Source organism: Balaenoptera acutorostrata, chromosome 19 (genome assembly GCF_949987535.1).
Source record: "Balaenoptera acutorostrata chromosome 19, mBalAcu1.1, whole genome shotgun sequence".
Classification (NCBI taxonomy): Eukaryota; Metazoa; Chordata; class Mammalia; order Artiodactyla; family Balaenopteridae; genus Balaenoptera; species Balaenoptera acutorostrata.
The window spans coordinates 49,140,106-49,156,321 of record NC_080082.1 but is presented as its reverse complement, the minus strand read 5'-3'; the positions used below and the strand labels follow the sequence as shown (position 1 = coordinate 49,156,321).

The 16,216-nt window shown below is 38.1% G+C and overlaps 1 protein-coding gene across 1 annotated transcript in view; it reads right to left on the bottom strand.

Annotated features, from left to right (window-relative positions):
* UBA2 (ubiquitin like modifier activating enzyme 2) overlaps positions 1 to 16,216 on the bottom strand; it is a 31,465-nt gene that overhangs the window by 4,694 nt on the left and 10,555 nt on the right. The window contains exons 7-14 of the mRNA XM_007165088.3: positions 13,720 to 13,787; positions 13,148 to 13,269; positions 9,499 to 9,598; positions 8,444 to 8,610; positions 6,607 to 6,700; positions 6,398 to 6,510; positions 3,800 to 3,955; positions 2,281 to 2,377 (exon numbers count right to left, since the gene is read on the bottom strand). Of these exons, the coding sequence (XP_007165150.1) occupies positions 2,281 to 2,377; positions 3,800 to 3,955; positions 6,398 to 6,510; positions 6,607 to 6,700; positions 8,444 to 8,610; positions 9,499 to 9,598; positions 13,148 to 13,269; positions 13,720 to 13,787 (917 nt within the window). The remainder of the gene's footprint in view (positions 1 to 2,280; positions 2,378 to 3,799; positions 3,956 to 6,397; positions 6,511 to 6,606; positions 6,701 to 8,443; positions 8,611 to 9,498; positions 9,599 to 13,147; positions 13,270 to 13,719; positions 13,788 to 16,216) is intronic.

Genomic DNA, 16,216 nt, shown 5'->3' with positions numbered 1-16,216 from the left:
GAGAAGTTCTGAGAACCTTCTCTCCTTGAAACCAAATTAATCTGGAATCCTACAGGAGTCAATGACAACTTTTAGAATTGTTCAAAACATACTCTATTTCTAAAGAGGTTATCCACAGAAATGCCAACAAACTACTTTTAGCAAATTTTACAATTCACAAGTATGAGGAAACTGTTTATTTCAATGAATTTTTCAACATAAATTTTCAACTTTTCTCAATGGACAGCAGGGTCTCCAAAAACTAATCACTCCAACCTAGTTCTCTCTTCCACATGTCATTTCTGCTTCATCTGAATATCCTCAGCATGTAGCACACCATGCTTAGCATCTACTAGCACTCAATAAGCCTTTGCTACATGGATTATAAATACTCCAATGAAGAACCATCTCTCCAACCAAACTTTTGGTGTCACCACCTCCTCCTACCTATTCTAGGGCCATCCTGCCTTAACTATCCTTTCTCTCCTGCATGTTCAAATGCTCCTCTCTCCTGACCTGTAAAAGCACTCAAGTTTCATTTACAAAACTGCTTCCTCATTTAGCTGTCAATTTACACTCTCCCCTCACAACACTCAGTCAGCTTTACTGAGTATCTGCTCTGTGTCTACAGACTGTGTATAACCTGTTGACCTATAGCCACCGTGCCTGGCACATACTAAGTAAACTGTATTTTAAATTCTACTTACGTTTGAATTTACATAATCTAACAATCTTTTACGTTTTTAGTTTTTATTTCTTATTTTACCTTTTTAGTCTCCCTGGAATGTCTCTGGAAAACAATAGTTCCTATCCAGACTTCCATCCCCAAGCCCTTTCACACTCACTAGAACTCCTCAGCCCAACATGTCAAAAAGGGAACCAGTCACTGAGCATTCTATTCTGGTGAATTAGCATCACCTCTGAAGCCAGAGTCTTGGCAACAGTTCTGTCCAAGCCTAACAATGCTACTCTTCTTCACCTGTGCTCTAAATTCTGCCTCTGCAAATCTCAAATTTGCCATTTGCTTCTGCCTTAGTAAAAATCCCTCACTTCCCTCCATTTTTTTCTGACTCCCTGCCTCTTCTCTTACATCCTTATCTCACCCCCCTGCAGATTATACTACAAGGTAACTGCATTACTTCCCTGCTTAAACCCTGGTGGGAGCAGGATATTGGGAGAGGAGGAAGACAAACAGACATTACACATATGACACGGCGAATCCTCCAGCTGCACAGTCACTGCCAACCCCACAGCACCCCACCTTCCAGTGAAACAAAATAACTGGCCATTCCTAAAGCTCTTATATTGCTTCATAAGTTTATGCCTTTGTAGATGCTGTTCATTCTGCCCAAATGCAGACTCTCCCCTCTCAGCTCTTCTTCAAGAACTGGCCCATGAGTCCTCTTTCTCCTGTGACACCCCACCCCACCGACCCTCCCTTTACAAAGCTTCAATTCAAACTTTGTTCACTTTCTCTCTATAGTATTTCTTAGACGGCACTAAATCTACTTGCTGATAATCCCTCCTCTCCTTCTAGGCTGTAAGTACTTCAAGCCAGGGACAATTATCTTATTCATCTTTGAATTACGAATATCTATGACTATGTCTGCAACACAGATGGACTCCAAACATATTTGAATAAATGCTCTCTCACCCTCAGTAGCACAAGTATTTTGTGGAAAAGGACCACATTTAAGCCACTGAAATTCTTGACCAGTTTCCATTTTGAAGGTTCTAGCCTTTAAAAGAGACAGATGGCTAGAATGGGGCTTAAATATTCAACTAGACTCTTAAAACAGACTATGACCCAGCCAAAACGCAACCTCCATTTACTCATGACCTAATATCCCCAAATTTCTTAACAAGGAGCTACAGCCAAAAAGAATCCTGACACTCCCCATCAGGACAGATGAGGTGTGGGAACTTCTAAGTCCAATCAGATTGACCAGTGTGGTCTGAAAGAGGCATAACCACAACACAATTCTCACTTAGAAAGCTTAAACAGAATCTAATGCATTACACCTTATATAACAAATACATTAACAAAAGGGATGAACTGCTTGAACTTCCGAAAAGGAAAGCCAAGAAAACCAAAACTGATTTCAGCACTGATTTCAGCAATAGTCTCTGCTCTATATCACGAGCAGGCTATCAAGGCTTCCCCACTCTTGGACAAACATCACCCCTGTCAGCTGAGGTACTGAGTACCATATATAGTGAATGGATAAACTAACGTGCACTCCTTCACGCAGGCAGTCTGCGTCCAAATGAGGGGGAGTGAACACAGGCAATGTATAATACCTTCTGTCTCTCCTTCTTCTGAAGATATTAGGATTGTTCCTTTTCCATCTTCAATTTGGACATCTGGTGCTACCATAGCAAATTTTTCTTTCACTATCTATAAGAAAAAAAAGATTCAAAATATTAACATACGGAATTAAAGACCATAAAAAGCCTAGACTTTTTTTTTCATAAAGGCTCTTAACTTTCCCCTTCCATTGGAAATGAGCCAAGTTGCTCTTTAAGGTACCTTAGGGCAAGCAGGAAAGCAATGGGAATTTACCCAATTATCTCATGCCCATGTTCCATCCCCATGTTTGACCACTGATAAAGATCAGGTAAAACTTCCTCCAGATGGAGACTGAGAACTCCTTGGCTGGCTCTTGGTATTTTGTCCTTCCCAGCAGATTAGGTACTAATCTAGACACTTGACATATTTTATCTTAGTCTCTAATCCAAACCCGTACTGACAGATGTTTTATAGATGAAAAATTTCTCATCAATCTGATTCTCAGATAAAGTCTTCCCCTTCCCAAGTTCCATCTCTAAATTCCAAGACGGATCAGGAGTGATAATATTGTTAAATCCTACCTGATCCTATAAAACAAACAAATAAACAAAAAAACCAAACAATGGAGGAACTCTCTAAAGGTCCAACTACCCTACCAATAGTGGAATTACCTTTAGCTCAAGAATGAGTAGATACCAACTATAATCGTTTCTTTCCTAAGAAAGAAGATGGGGCAACCACCCTCTCTGCTGGCCAGTATATCAAGTCCTGCTGCTTCCCCATCCAAAACATAAGCTCAAGTCAACCCGCCCTGTGTAACCATTTCTGGGAGAAAGGCCACTCATTCTCAAGCAGCCATTAGGGCCACGAAGGTCTACTCCCCCATGTCAGGAGGTATATAAATATGTAACACTATGATGGACATAATCAGAGGAACTATCTGAAATGATCCCCAAAGTGGGAAGTGGAACCCATTCAGGCCATTTTTTAAATCTTTCCTAATTTAAAAAAAACTAGGAGGAACTGAAGGACCAAGCTTTAGAACCAGACCATAACCTAACCCCCCATTTCTCACTCCAGAGCTCTACAGGTGAATCCAAGCGTGCAAACGATGCATCTTCTCAGGGACTAACTTAACATACCAGAATCAGCACCGTCACTAGGTCACGCTAGGATACCTCCTATCTGCCAAAAAAATACAGAATTTACACACTGCCTGAGAAACAAAGAACTTGCTTACTAAGATACTGTGCCACCAATGTACCACCTGTGCTCCATATTCTAGCCAAAAACACCTATTCCCTTCTGGGATGTGAAGCACATATTCTGGAACCACAGACAGGAAAGACAATAGGACCCAGATTGTAAAGCAACCCAGGATATCAGAGCAACACACCTCAGTAGTTAGGGTAATTGTCTGGCTTTTAGTTTGTTATCACAGTAACACTGTAAAAGGCAAAAGGGGACTTGTTTTTTCTTATAAAAAGAAAAATGAACAACCTGTGGAAAAGAACTAGGCCCTGCACTTACCTTATCTTGTAAGGTGAGAACAGTCACTTTATGGACGTTCAGCCGCACAGTCACCTCTGGCTTGCTGGCACATACATAACAATTAGGGTTGGGAGGATCCAGTGCACAAGGCACAAGGAGCTTCTTTCTTGGGTTTGGTTGTTTATTCAAAAAAATCTTTGGAAAAAAAAAAACACAAGCAAAAATCAGAAATTTGAGTCATAATTTATATACCATACAGTGTTCACTTAAATACTCCCTTCCAGAAGGAAAATCAAGACCTTTTTTTTTAAAAAAAAAAAAAGTTTGAGTATGTACTTATTTATTTGTTTGTTTATTTATTTATGGCTGTGTTGGGTCTTCATTGCTGCGTGCGGGCTTCCTCTAGTTGTGGCGAGCGGGGGCTACTCTTCATTGCGGTGCACAGGCTTCTCATTGTGGTGGCTTCTCTTGTTGCGGAGCATGGGCTCTAGGCATGCGGGCTTCAGTAGTTGTGGAACACGGGCTCAGCAGCTGTGGCTCGCGAGTTCTAGAGCGTAGGCTCAGTAGTTGTGGCGCACGGGCTTAGCTGCTCTGTGGCATGTGGCATCTTCCCGGTCCAGGGCTTCAACCCGCGTTCCCTGCATTGGCAGGCAGATTCTTAACCCATGCGCCACCAGGGAAGTCCCAAAACCTTCTTAAGAGACTGATTTTTCCAACCTTCTTTTTAAATTAGCTACCTTGTAAATAAGGCTGAGCTTACTGAAAAGAAATCTCCTTGTACTGAAGACTCTATAGACTATTCTGCAAACTAATTTAGCATAAATAAGGGCCTAACCATACTTGTCTCTGGTATCATCATTAAATCAGTTTTGGGGTTCCTTCTTAGTGGTTATTCTTATCAACTTTAAGCCAACTTCTAACAAGACCAATACACTAATTTCTCTAATTAATGATAATGCTTTCGCAGATACATGGAACAAATGAGCTGCCCTTTTTTCAAATTTTCAGATGACTATGATATTAACATTGACATAATTACAGGAAAAATAATGTATGTCTGGCACTATTACCATTTCCCTAATACCCAAACAAAAAAATAATATGAACCAAGGGAAATTAAAAAAAAAAAAAAAAAACTGCACCGAAGTTACGAATGTCAGAACACTGGAAGCTGATACACAAATTCTCATCGTGGAATTACCATGTAGTATGGTATCTGCTAAGATGAATTAACTCTAAAGAAGAACCCCATCAATTCCCCGAAGCTTAAAGAAGTAAATCCCTTGACAGGCATTAAGTGCTAGGAACAGCCCTACTGTAGCCTCTCTCCACAATAAATACTAGGCATATACATTTGTACTGTCAGGGCTGGAAACAGGGTACAATGAGAGAACAGACTTACTTGATCCTGATCTTCACTGGGAAGGTAGAAATCAACAGTAATAAAAACAATTGCTAACACTACTAATACTCAGGCTAACACTATTATTAACCTATCCTGGCATTCATTTATAAATGCGAACAAATGAAGCCCGGACATATGGGTAATCATTAGCCCAAGAGAAGAATAGAGATAAGAAAGCAAAGAAATGGAAAGGATGTTACACAACAAAGTAGACACTTGTTCAGGCTGCTATAAAAAGGTAGAAATCAAAAAATATATAGTTCTTATAAATTAAAAACATTGACAACCAAAATAAAAATTTAAATAGAAAACTGAACCTAGATGGCAGACTGACCATATGAGTCTACATTCCCTCACCCTGAAATTTCATGGAAACAATAAAAGGTATTTTAAGAGTGCATTAATAATGTGGCACTGGGTGGCTTCCTTGGTGGCGCAGTGGTTAAGAATCTGCCTGCCAATGCAGGGGACACGGGTTCAAGCCCTGATCCTAAAGCCCGTGCTCCGCAACAAGAGAGAAACCACCGCAATGAGAGGCCCGCGCACTGCAATGAGGAGTGACCCCCCGCTCGCCGCAACTAGAGAAAGCCCGTGCACACAGCAACGAAGACCCAACGCAGCCATAAATAAATGAATAAATACAATTTTAAAAACTAAATAAATAAAATTAAAATAAACACAAAATCCTCTCTGAAGAAACACACCTTCAATAGGTCCTTAAAGAATTATCACAGATATAGTTTTAACAAATACTAATTGTTTTTTTTTAAAAATCATGTATCACATAAGCAAAAGCAAACAAAACACTATGAGAGATCTAGCAGATGACTGTAAACTCATCCATAAAGATTTCAGACATTAACATGATCAAATATAAGTTTAAAATAAAAAAGACTGACAAAAAATGACTGAAGAACAGGGGACTACAAAATAACCAAATGGAATTTTAAACCAGAGAACTCTTAGAATTGAAAAACAATTGAGAAAAGTTAATATAAGGACCCACACAAGGAGTTCTTCCAAGAAATCAGTAAAACTAGAAATGTTAGAAGCAAACTAGCTTCTGCAAATGTGACAAAAAATAAGAGAAGCAAATGTGTTTTCCTTTTTGTTATAATTTCCAGGAAGCTTACTTAAACATGCAACTCGCAAGGTAACTTGAATAATTATTTTCCATTGCTTTAAACCAATTTTATTGTTTTAATTTAAAAATTGCAAATAGAAACACTCACTGTTCTACACTGGTCTATTTTTCCTGATAAAATCTTCAATCCTTCCAATACTATCAACCCAGCAATCACTGCATTAGTAGTAGCGATAGCAGGAATAATGTTCCCTGCCATTGCTGGAAAAAAAAAAAAAAAAAAAAAAAAAAGTTTAGCTGTTAAAAAAAAAAACCTTAGAATTTTAGATGATACAATTGAAGTACAAAAAAACTTACATTTGATATCAAATCTGCTCTTCATATTCATACTGAAAATATGCATCCTGAGGTTTGCAGCAGAGGTGACGAAATCCATTGCAGATGGGTCATCCTGCCAATAATTTAAACAATTTAACAAGTCTCCCCACAAATTTACTAATTTGGCTAGTATTTCTTTCAGAACAGCAGTTTCACACATTTATAACAAGTCAACTAGAACAAGAGATGGCCTCTCTGGATGAGAAGGGGGCAGGGGCTCATCATCAGCTCCTGTGATCCAGGAATGCGGTCTTACCAAGAGCCAGCAGGTTCTAGGAATTCACTCCTGCTTAAACAAATGCACTGGAGACTAAGAGTATAGACCAGAATACCAATTGCATTTATTGATGGTGGCAATCCTTCCCTGGGTCCATCAGTCAACAATAAGGTTGTGTGACAAGTACAGAACCCAGGGAACACAGGCTGTTTTGAGAAAGCTATTTCATTGAAGCCTCAGAAACAGCTGAACTACTCCTTTTGGCTTTCCTTCTCCAAACTCCCTTCACGTACACCACAGTACTATATTGTTTCTTTTCAGATGTGGCAGGACAATAATTTTCCCTTTACAATTTCCGTTCTTCCTGAGACTATATCCTAGTCTCTCTAATTAGATTTCAGCAAGGTTTCCTGCTTTGAACTGAGAAGAAACTATCCTAGCCCATAATTCAGAAACACCAAAGTATAAAAGAAAAAGCATTGATAGGATGTGGGTTCTTTACATACTTATTTGGCTGGCTATGTAACCACAGGCAAATAAACCTCCCTGACCCAATATTCATTAATCTGTTAAATAGGAAAAATTATATAAACATCTTGTAAGGTTGTGGTGAAGATTAAATATTATTTAAGAGTACCCAACACAGGGTCCATCAGGTACTTCCCCAGGCAATTGGCTTATCACACCCATTAGTTACAGAGTTTACTCACAGAGGCTAACAATTCACAGTTCCAAGTTTTGTTATGTAGCCCCTGTGTATAGATGAAAACCTCCCAAACCACTAGTGTAACAGTAACAATGAAAAAAAATTTTTTAACAGTTACTCCTTATAGCACACAAACCCTAGAGACTAATGTTTACAAGACTCCCCCAAATCTAAATTTACCAGCTTTATTTCAGATGTCTGATTCAACCCGTCTCAAAATTTGCACATAAAGTTACCTTAGTTTTCTTAAACTGATCAAACTTTTCTCCTTATTTTAAAACTCACAGCAAATCTTTACCAATATATGAACATATAAACTTTATCAGATAAATCATTTACAACCATAGAAAATATTGACTAATTAAAAATAAGTAAACTCACCAAATCTCAAAACGTAACATTTAACTGCAAAACACTATTAAATATTGTTTTAACTTGTAAGAAAAATTACATCTCATTTTTGAATTGAGAAGTCTCTCAGACCTTTAAGAGTTAAAGGGCAATTTTATTACTTTCAAGGCCAAATTAGGCCTATGAGCTGTTGTCCCCAAAAGGATATTATGACTTCTATTAACAAATCTCTATTACGTAAGAAGTTCTCTTAAGCCTATTTGCTTAAGTCAGATAAACATTTTACTCCAGTAAAGTCACATTTATAAACCATGAACACATGAGAATCTAAAATGAGGTTTTATGATATTGCTTAAATTCACATATAGAAAATTCATAGTTCAATGTAGTAATTAGAGATGAAAACATCCAAACAAAAATCAACATGTCCTCAAAATCTGGTAGAATAAACAATATCCCCAAATTACTAAGTTCTGGTACAGCTCAAGAACTAAAATATACATTTGATATACAAGTAATTGCCACACATTTTCAAAACAAACCTTGTCCCATATAAGCTCAGCTCCATCTCCCTTTTCTGCTAAATGAACTCTCAAAGTTTCAATGCTCTTTGAAAAAAGACGTGCATAGCTCTTTACATCTAGAACTTGCTGGTCTCTCAGACCTAACTGGGGTTCATTTTGTTGATCTGATGCATTGGTTTCTTCTCCTAAAGAAAAAAATATTAGAAATTTCACTATTAACATCATTCCTCTACTCTGTTTAACAATTCAATACCTGACGATAAGAAAATCAAATAATATGAAACAAATTCCATTAAAGTAATTATCACTATGATACACTTATGTGTACAAGAAAATCGCCAACATTAATATGGGAAAGGTGCAAGACTGTCTCAGAACTTCATAGATTACTGGAGGATTCAAGAATATAATGTAGATAAGATAATAAGCATTATGCCCAGAACATAGTTAGCACTCAATAAGTGGAAGCTATTAGAGCAATACTTGAATTGGGCCATAAAGTGAAGTATCTGTTACTGTAGATAACTGCAGAAAACTGCTCCAAACTGACATCCTAAGTCTCCTGGTACCTTTTAAGTTCCACTATGCTGAACACTGCTGTGCAAAACAAGCTGAGACACAATGTGTTGAAGGAGAGTGGGTAAGGAAGTAGTCACTACTACAATAGTTTTTCTTGCATATGTTCCTAAGTTAAAGGAACAACACTTTATGTCAGGGAAAATATGAAACAACTAAATGTTAACTGATAAGGGACTAGTTAAATAATACTGACTGAAAAGAGCAAGTCAGAGTATATAAATAGTATGATTCCATTTACGGAAAGTGCATATACAACTGCCTGCGTCTACGTGCACGGAGTTATCACCAAGACATTCCTTAAAACATTAATAGTAACTATTTCCCTAGGTGATGAGATTTCCAGTGATTTTCCTTCTTCATACTTTGTTGAACTGTCTGAATTTCTTACCATGGGTGTATACCACTGTATAACAAGAAATGACAGGGCTATTTAAAGATTTTAGGTTAGAGAATTTCCAATTTAGGTATCCCAAAGACAAAAATGTATCCTTTACCTTGACTTTGCACTTCAGCCCAATCCAATGGAACCGGAGGTTTCCTTTTCCGCCACAGTTTGTCCATTGTCAACAGATACCTGATATCATCTTTAAAAAGCTAAGATAGAAAGAAGGAAAGAAGGAAAGGAAGAAAGGTAAATTCCATGAACCCTACAGTCCCTATGCTGATAAAGTAAAACAAAATTTCTCTGCTGATTTATTTTAAACATTACACTATAAAATCTGATTTAAAGAACACATGTTACATACCAGTAGATGAACAATTCTCAAAGGGGCAGGGGGAGCTTAAACCTTTGTGTAAAAGGAAATTTTACACAAAACCCCTGTATGTGAAACAGTTAAAATCAGAGATGCTGATGAAAGCAGAGTAAGGGAACTCTGAACTGTGCTGACTGACGCTGTCCTTCCAAGTCACCTCCCCTAAATTAGCTCCTCAGATCAGTCGGAAGCACAATCATACCATTCAAGCGGACTAAGTGAATACACACCAACTCCACAAGAATTGAGGCTAAAGGTACCAGTTAGCAATATCTCCAAGTTTGTGGGTACATACCAATAAAGCACACACATTTAAAAAGGGCTCAAAAACAGAATTTAACCATCTGCAACATCTCTGAAATGTGCTCCCGCCCCCACAAATAACCTCAAACACACAAAACAATTCCTATTTCGAAAATAAAAACATAAACATTACCACATGTAGACTGAGACCATCACATGAATCACACTTCCTATGTGGCAGAATTTCAGATGATTTTAATAGTTTTACCTTTTCCTTAGCTATATTTTCTATTGTTGACTGATTTATTCCACAGGTTTGTTGTATGTACCAGGTATGAATTTAGATGTGGCTAAGTTAAAAGAACTATTTCTATCAAAATATACTCAATTCAATAAATATTTATTAAGCATCCTTAATCTTTGAAAACCAGCCAAATATACAACTAATTAGAGTACAATTCAGTGTGAAAACCACACAGCTCTGAGTACTGTAAGTTTTTTTAAAAATTTATTTATTTATTCATTTATTTTTGGCTGTGTTGGGTCTTCATTGCTGTGCGTGGGCTTTCTCTAGTTGCGGTGAGTGGGAGCTATTCTTTGTTGTGGTGTGCAGGGTTCTCACTGCGGTGGCTTCTCTTGTTGCGGAGCACAGGCTCTAGGCGCTCGGGCTTCAGTAGTTGTGGCACATGAGCTCAGTAGTTGTGGCTCACGGGCTCCAGAGTGCAGGCTCAGTAGTTGTGGCGCATGGGCTTAGTTGCTCCACAGCATGTGGGACCTTTCCGGACCAGGGCTCGAACCCGTGTCCCCTGCATTGGCAGGGAGATTCTTAACCACTGCGCCACCCAGGAAGTCCCTATCTTCACACTCCTGTCTCTTTCTATAAACCTATGAATCTCAACCAAATCCCTAGTCTAAACTGCTCTACTTACCTAGAACCATCTGTCATCTCTCTAATATCCCAGAGGAATCTCAAAATTAATTCTATCACCTTCCCCTCTTCCCCAACCCCCACGCACACATCTGTTTCTCACCCTACCTATCTCAGAGAACGGCACCTCTGTTCACCTGCTGCCCAGCAGGAAACCAGGTAGTATTATTCTTCATTCCTCACTTTATACATACAAAGTCCTGTTGAGTCTAACTTTTCCTCCACACTCCACTGGGAATGCAGATGGTTGTACTTCAGATTACTCTGGCATTGCACAACTCCAGAAGGCACTGTCCCATATTGGTTACAAGAGGAACACCAGGTCCTACAATAGTGCACTGCATACTTTCTATACCTTATAGACTACCCATTAATGGATTCCCACTGTCTTGGTATAACATCCTTATCGTGCCAGATCTAACCTCAGCTTACCTTTCCAGACCTCCTTCCACTCTCCCCTTTAATGGGAATTATTTCAGTTCTTCAACCTGAAACTTTCTTTCTATATGCTGCACACTCATCCCCACCCTTATTCTTTAAAGTCTTGAGTTGAAATGTCAAGACTTTGAAGAAGTCTTGACAGCCTCTGGACAGCCTCTTCTGAACCCTCATACTAGGTCTAATAATAATGTTTAATAATAAGTGGGGTTAAGTTTACTTATTATTAGAGGGTTCCAATGCATCAGAACTGAATGTCATAACACCCTGAACTTGAAATTCCTTGTTCAATGTTTGACTTCCCTTCTAGATGCTGAGCTCCCTCCCTAAAAAGAGCTGGGACCCTATTTTCTGTCTTTCACCACTAAATCCTCTGTACTTAAAGTGGCCCCTGGCACACAGCAGATGCTTAAAGTTACCTGTTGAACAACGGATTGGAGATGTACTTCAGATTATTCTGGCATTCAACTGTTGCTCAGGTTGGAATGGAAATAGGTATATGGATACTAGTTTGGAAAACACTGTCGATAACCATATCAGAGTTAAGTGCATTTGATTCTAAGTATAATCAAAATAAAAACCACTTTCTAAGGTAAAGGCTGTAATGAGGAAATAAATGCAGTAGGTTTAAGAAAGTCAACCTGTGACATGTATTGTCACTGAGGAAAGATGAAATAGAAGCTGGAGGGAGCAGTAGGCCATTTGCTTAGGACAACAGGACGTGTGCATGCCAGAAAGCAGACAGGAGGAGCCAGGAGACTCAAGATGCAGGGCAGAGAGAAAATACTATTTGAAGAAAAAGGTACAAGATGGAAAAATACCAGGTGGAAGCGTTAGCCTTTACTCAAAGGGATTTCTCTCAAACAGAAAAGAGCTAATAAGAACCTACTGTATAGCACAGGGAACTCAGTACTCTGTAATGACCTATATGGAAAAAGAATCTTGAAATATATGTAATAACTGACTCACTTTGCTGCACACCTGAAACTAACACAACATTGTAAATCAACTATCTTCCAATTAAAAAAAATTTTTTTTAATAAAAAAAATAAAATAAAAAAGAAGCAGGGAAAAGAGAAAGAGTTTGCGGTGAAGTGGGACCTTCTCTTAACAGGTAAATTATGTCCAATGGCGTCAAACCTGTTAATATATCCTTAAGGTCATCTGCCTAATAAGGTCATATTAGGCAGTTTAAGACAAGTTGAGAAAGCTTCAAGTGCCTATTATGATAAACTTGCTAGGCAATGAAGGTAGGAGAAATAAAAAGACTTTTAAAACGCAGATCTGAGGGCCTAGCTGAGCCATAATTAGGTAGACCTAATTAAAGCAATCTTACAGATTTCTCTAAAAATACTGAGCAAACAATATACAAAATGAAGAGGAATTCACCCAAGAACACAGGCTTAGGGATTCAAGAGCAATTTAGAACACGTCAACCAAACTTTCAATAGAAGATTTGAGCGGCAAAGGGATATAAGACGAGAAACAGCAGGAACCAAAAGTCAGTTATACAAAGAAAATCAAGAAGTTCAGTGAAAGTGAGGGATGGAAAGACAACCAAGAGTGAATAAGCAAGCCTCTGTATTTTACCTTCTACAAAGATGCTATACTGATTTAGTATTGATGTTAAAATTTCAAACCTGTTTATCCCACCTGCATCAATGAATTCACTAAGACAGCAGTAGGCATAAAAAGAAGTGTAATTCAATCATGCACTAGTTTAAAACAAACAGAGTAACAAAAATCTATCCACAATTATAAAAAAAAAGAAAACCTAACCTTGGTAAAAAGTTTAACTGGATCATATCCAGTTGATTTAGCCCATTCCTTGGTGGAAATACGTTTAATGTCACCATCTTCATTAGATGCTCTGGCTCTGGCTTCAGCTTCCATTGGTTCCCCTACAAAACAAACACCATTTTATTTTCAACTGTAATTAGTGTAGAACTAAGCTCTCATCTACCTTTAGGGGAAAAAAGAGTCACCCATGGAGGGCACCCGCATCTGACGCATTCTGAGTTCAAGGAGACAGAATTATAACATGCTCGTCACCATCTTTTTCTACCTCAGTGTCTGAAGGCCATATGTAGAGCAGGTCCAAGTACAGACCTATAATCAGATCTGGGAACAACTCCTGCCTCTATTTACTAGATTTGTGAAACTTCCCTGCACCATGTTTCCTCACAAGAAAAATGGCAGTACCCATTTTTAAAAACACACCTTAAACACATAATATATTATCTAGCACATAACAGCAATTATTTCCCCCCGCCTTAAGCTATCAATATTAAATTAGCAAAATAAAGATAGTGCTCACCAATAAGAAAATATATCCCAACTAGTTTACTCACAGGAAGCTTCAGGGTCAGCTCTGTCAGGAGACACTTCTTGATCAGCATCTTCTTCCCCAAACAACTGGCTATAATTTAAGAGTAGTAAATATTTATGTACAACAAAATACTCTGAACAAAAGTTAACTTTTCCTACTTTCCTCAAACAACTAATTTAGTTATCTCAAATCTTTAGTAGGGCTGAAAAATAAACAATTGACAAATTATGCTCCATAAACTTAAAAGTATTAAAACAATGTTTAAAACAGCTTGCAGGGACTTCCCTGGTGGCACAGTGGTTAAGAATCCGCCTGCCAATGCAGGGGACATGGGTTTGAGCCTTGGTCTGGGAAGATCCCACATGCTGCAGAGCAACTAAGCTCGTGCGTCCACACTACTGAGCCTGTGCTCTAGAGCCCACGAGCCACAACTACTGAGCCCGTGTGCCACAACTACTGAAGCCCACGTGCCTAGAGCCCATGCTCTGTCAGAAGAGAAGCTACTGCAATGAGAAGCCCACGCACCACAACAGAGTAGCCCCGCTTGCCACAACTAGAGAAAGCCTGCATGCAGCAACGAAGACCCAACGCATCCAAAACTAACTAAAAAACAAAAAACAAAAAACAGCTTGCAGCTTGCATCCTCATTTCAACCACAACACAGGCAAAGCTAAATTTTAGTAGACCTAGATTCATTTCTGCCAGCTAGGCTCTGCAAATTCCTATGTTAAAATCTTTGATCAAGAGACAGGAAAAAAAAAAAAAAAAGAGACAGGTGAGCGGCTTTTACATTCCAACATGGATAATATTCCACTGCCAGAATAATAATTGTGAAGTATACCTGCAGCTAGCTGTTAAACAAATACTGACACACCTATTATGTGCGAGGCACTGGTCTAGGTGCTGGGAACTCAGTAGTGAATAAGACAGTTTTCTTTTATAATAACATAAAAGTATTAAGCTGAAATTCTCTTTCGTTAAGCAAGTTATCCTAAGAATTGTTTAATAACTTTCTAACCATTCCTCAAGCACATAACTTAAGCTGTCTAAAAAGCTTTTTTTTTTGGCTGTAACACGCGGAACTTCCCCGACCAGGGATCGAACCTGTGCCCCCTGCATCGGAAGTACGGAGTCTTAACCACTGGACCACCAGGAAAGTCCGATAATAAAGCTATCTTAAAGAAATCCTTTGTACAGTAAAAATCTCAAACATCCTGATACACTTTACAAGAAAATGGCCATTTGTTTCCCACATTGGTTGTGCCCCAAAATACAGCCCCACAATGGCACGTAAGAGTTCCTATCGACTTACTTCCTCTCCGGACTTAATGTTCTGCCAAACTAGCAAGTGTAAAATAGTATGTTACTGTGGCTTTATTCGTGATTTTGCAAGTCAATCATAAAGTTAAACACTATCTTCATTTGCTTATTGCCTATCTGGGTTTCCCTTTAAGTGAAAAAATGTATGTTAGCATTATTTTGTCAGGTTGTCTTTTTCTTATTGATTCCAGGAATATACTCCAGATCACAGTTTTAGTTGCTTATATGTTACAGCTATTTCATCCCATATAACAGCTTATTATTTATACATCATTTAATGTCTCTTGACAAGACACTAAATGAATTTGAATGTATCAATCCTTTATTTTATAATTAGCACTTTTGTATCTTGAGAAATTGTTCCTTAACCCCAAAGATAAAGATTTTCTCCTATATTAGAAAATTTTAAAGTTTTGTCTTTCATATCTGAATAATTAATCCACTTGGACTTAATTTCTATATATTGTTAATTTACACATATCCTTTGAAGTAGAGAATGCAATTTTTTCCCACATTGGTAGTGAACTGCCTTCCCTTTTATTTAGTCCCTTCTTTCATCTGGGATCTACTGTGCAACCTCAGTTACAGTCTGTTTTTCTATCCCTGCACCAGCAACTCACTAAACTATTTTTACCTTATATTAAATCTTGAAATCTGTTAGAGCAAGTCACCTCAACTTACTCTTCTCCAAGAATGTTTTGGTTCCACTTAGGCTTTATTCTTCCATATAAATTTTAGAATCAGCTGAACAAGTTCTAATAAAATCCCCAATGAGATTTTAATTAGAATTGCATTGAACCATATCAATATTTTATATACACAAATTAGTATAAATATATTTTTTGCTCTGTCAGCTAACAGGGCCTAAAAGAAATGGCACCCCAGAACTATGCCTAAGCACTTGCATCTTGGTTCCTAGTATCATTCTTCAATTAAAGGAACCAGGGCTCCTTGAAGAAATGTCTAATTCTAGGGCTGAAGCAGGAAACATGCAAGATGAGCGTGGAGCATTTTGTAGTACCAGAAAGTAAGGAATTGCTCCAAAAAAACCCCACACATTGATGGCAGTATATCAAAGAGCACAAAGCCAACTGAAGAGCTCCCAGTGGCCAAAGCTGGAACAATTTGAGCAACACAATAAAACAGTATTAGATTATACAGTATTAGATTATAACCGAAACTATATTCAATATCAATGA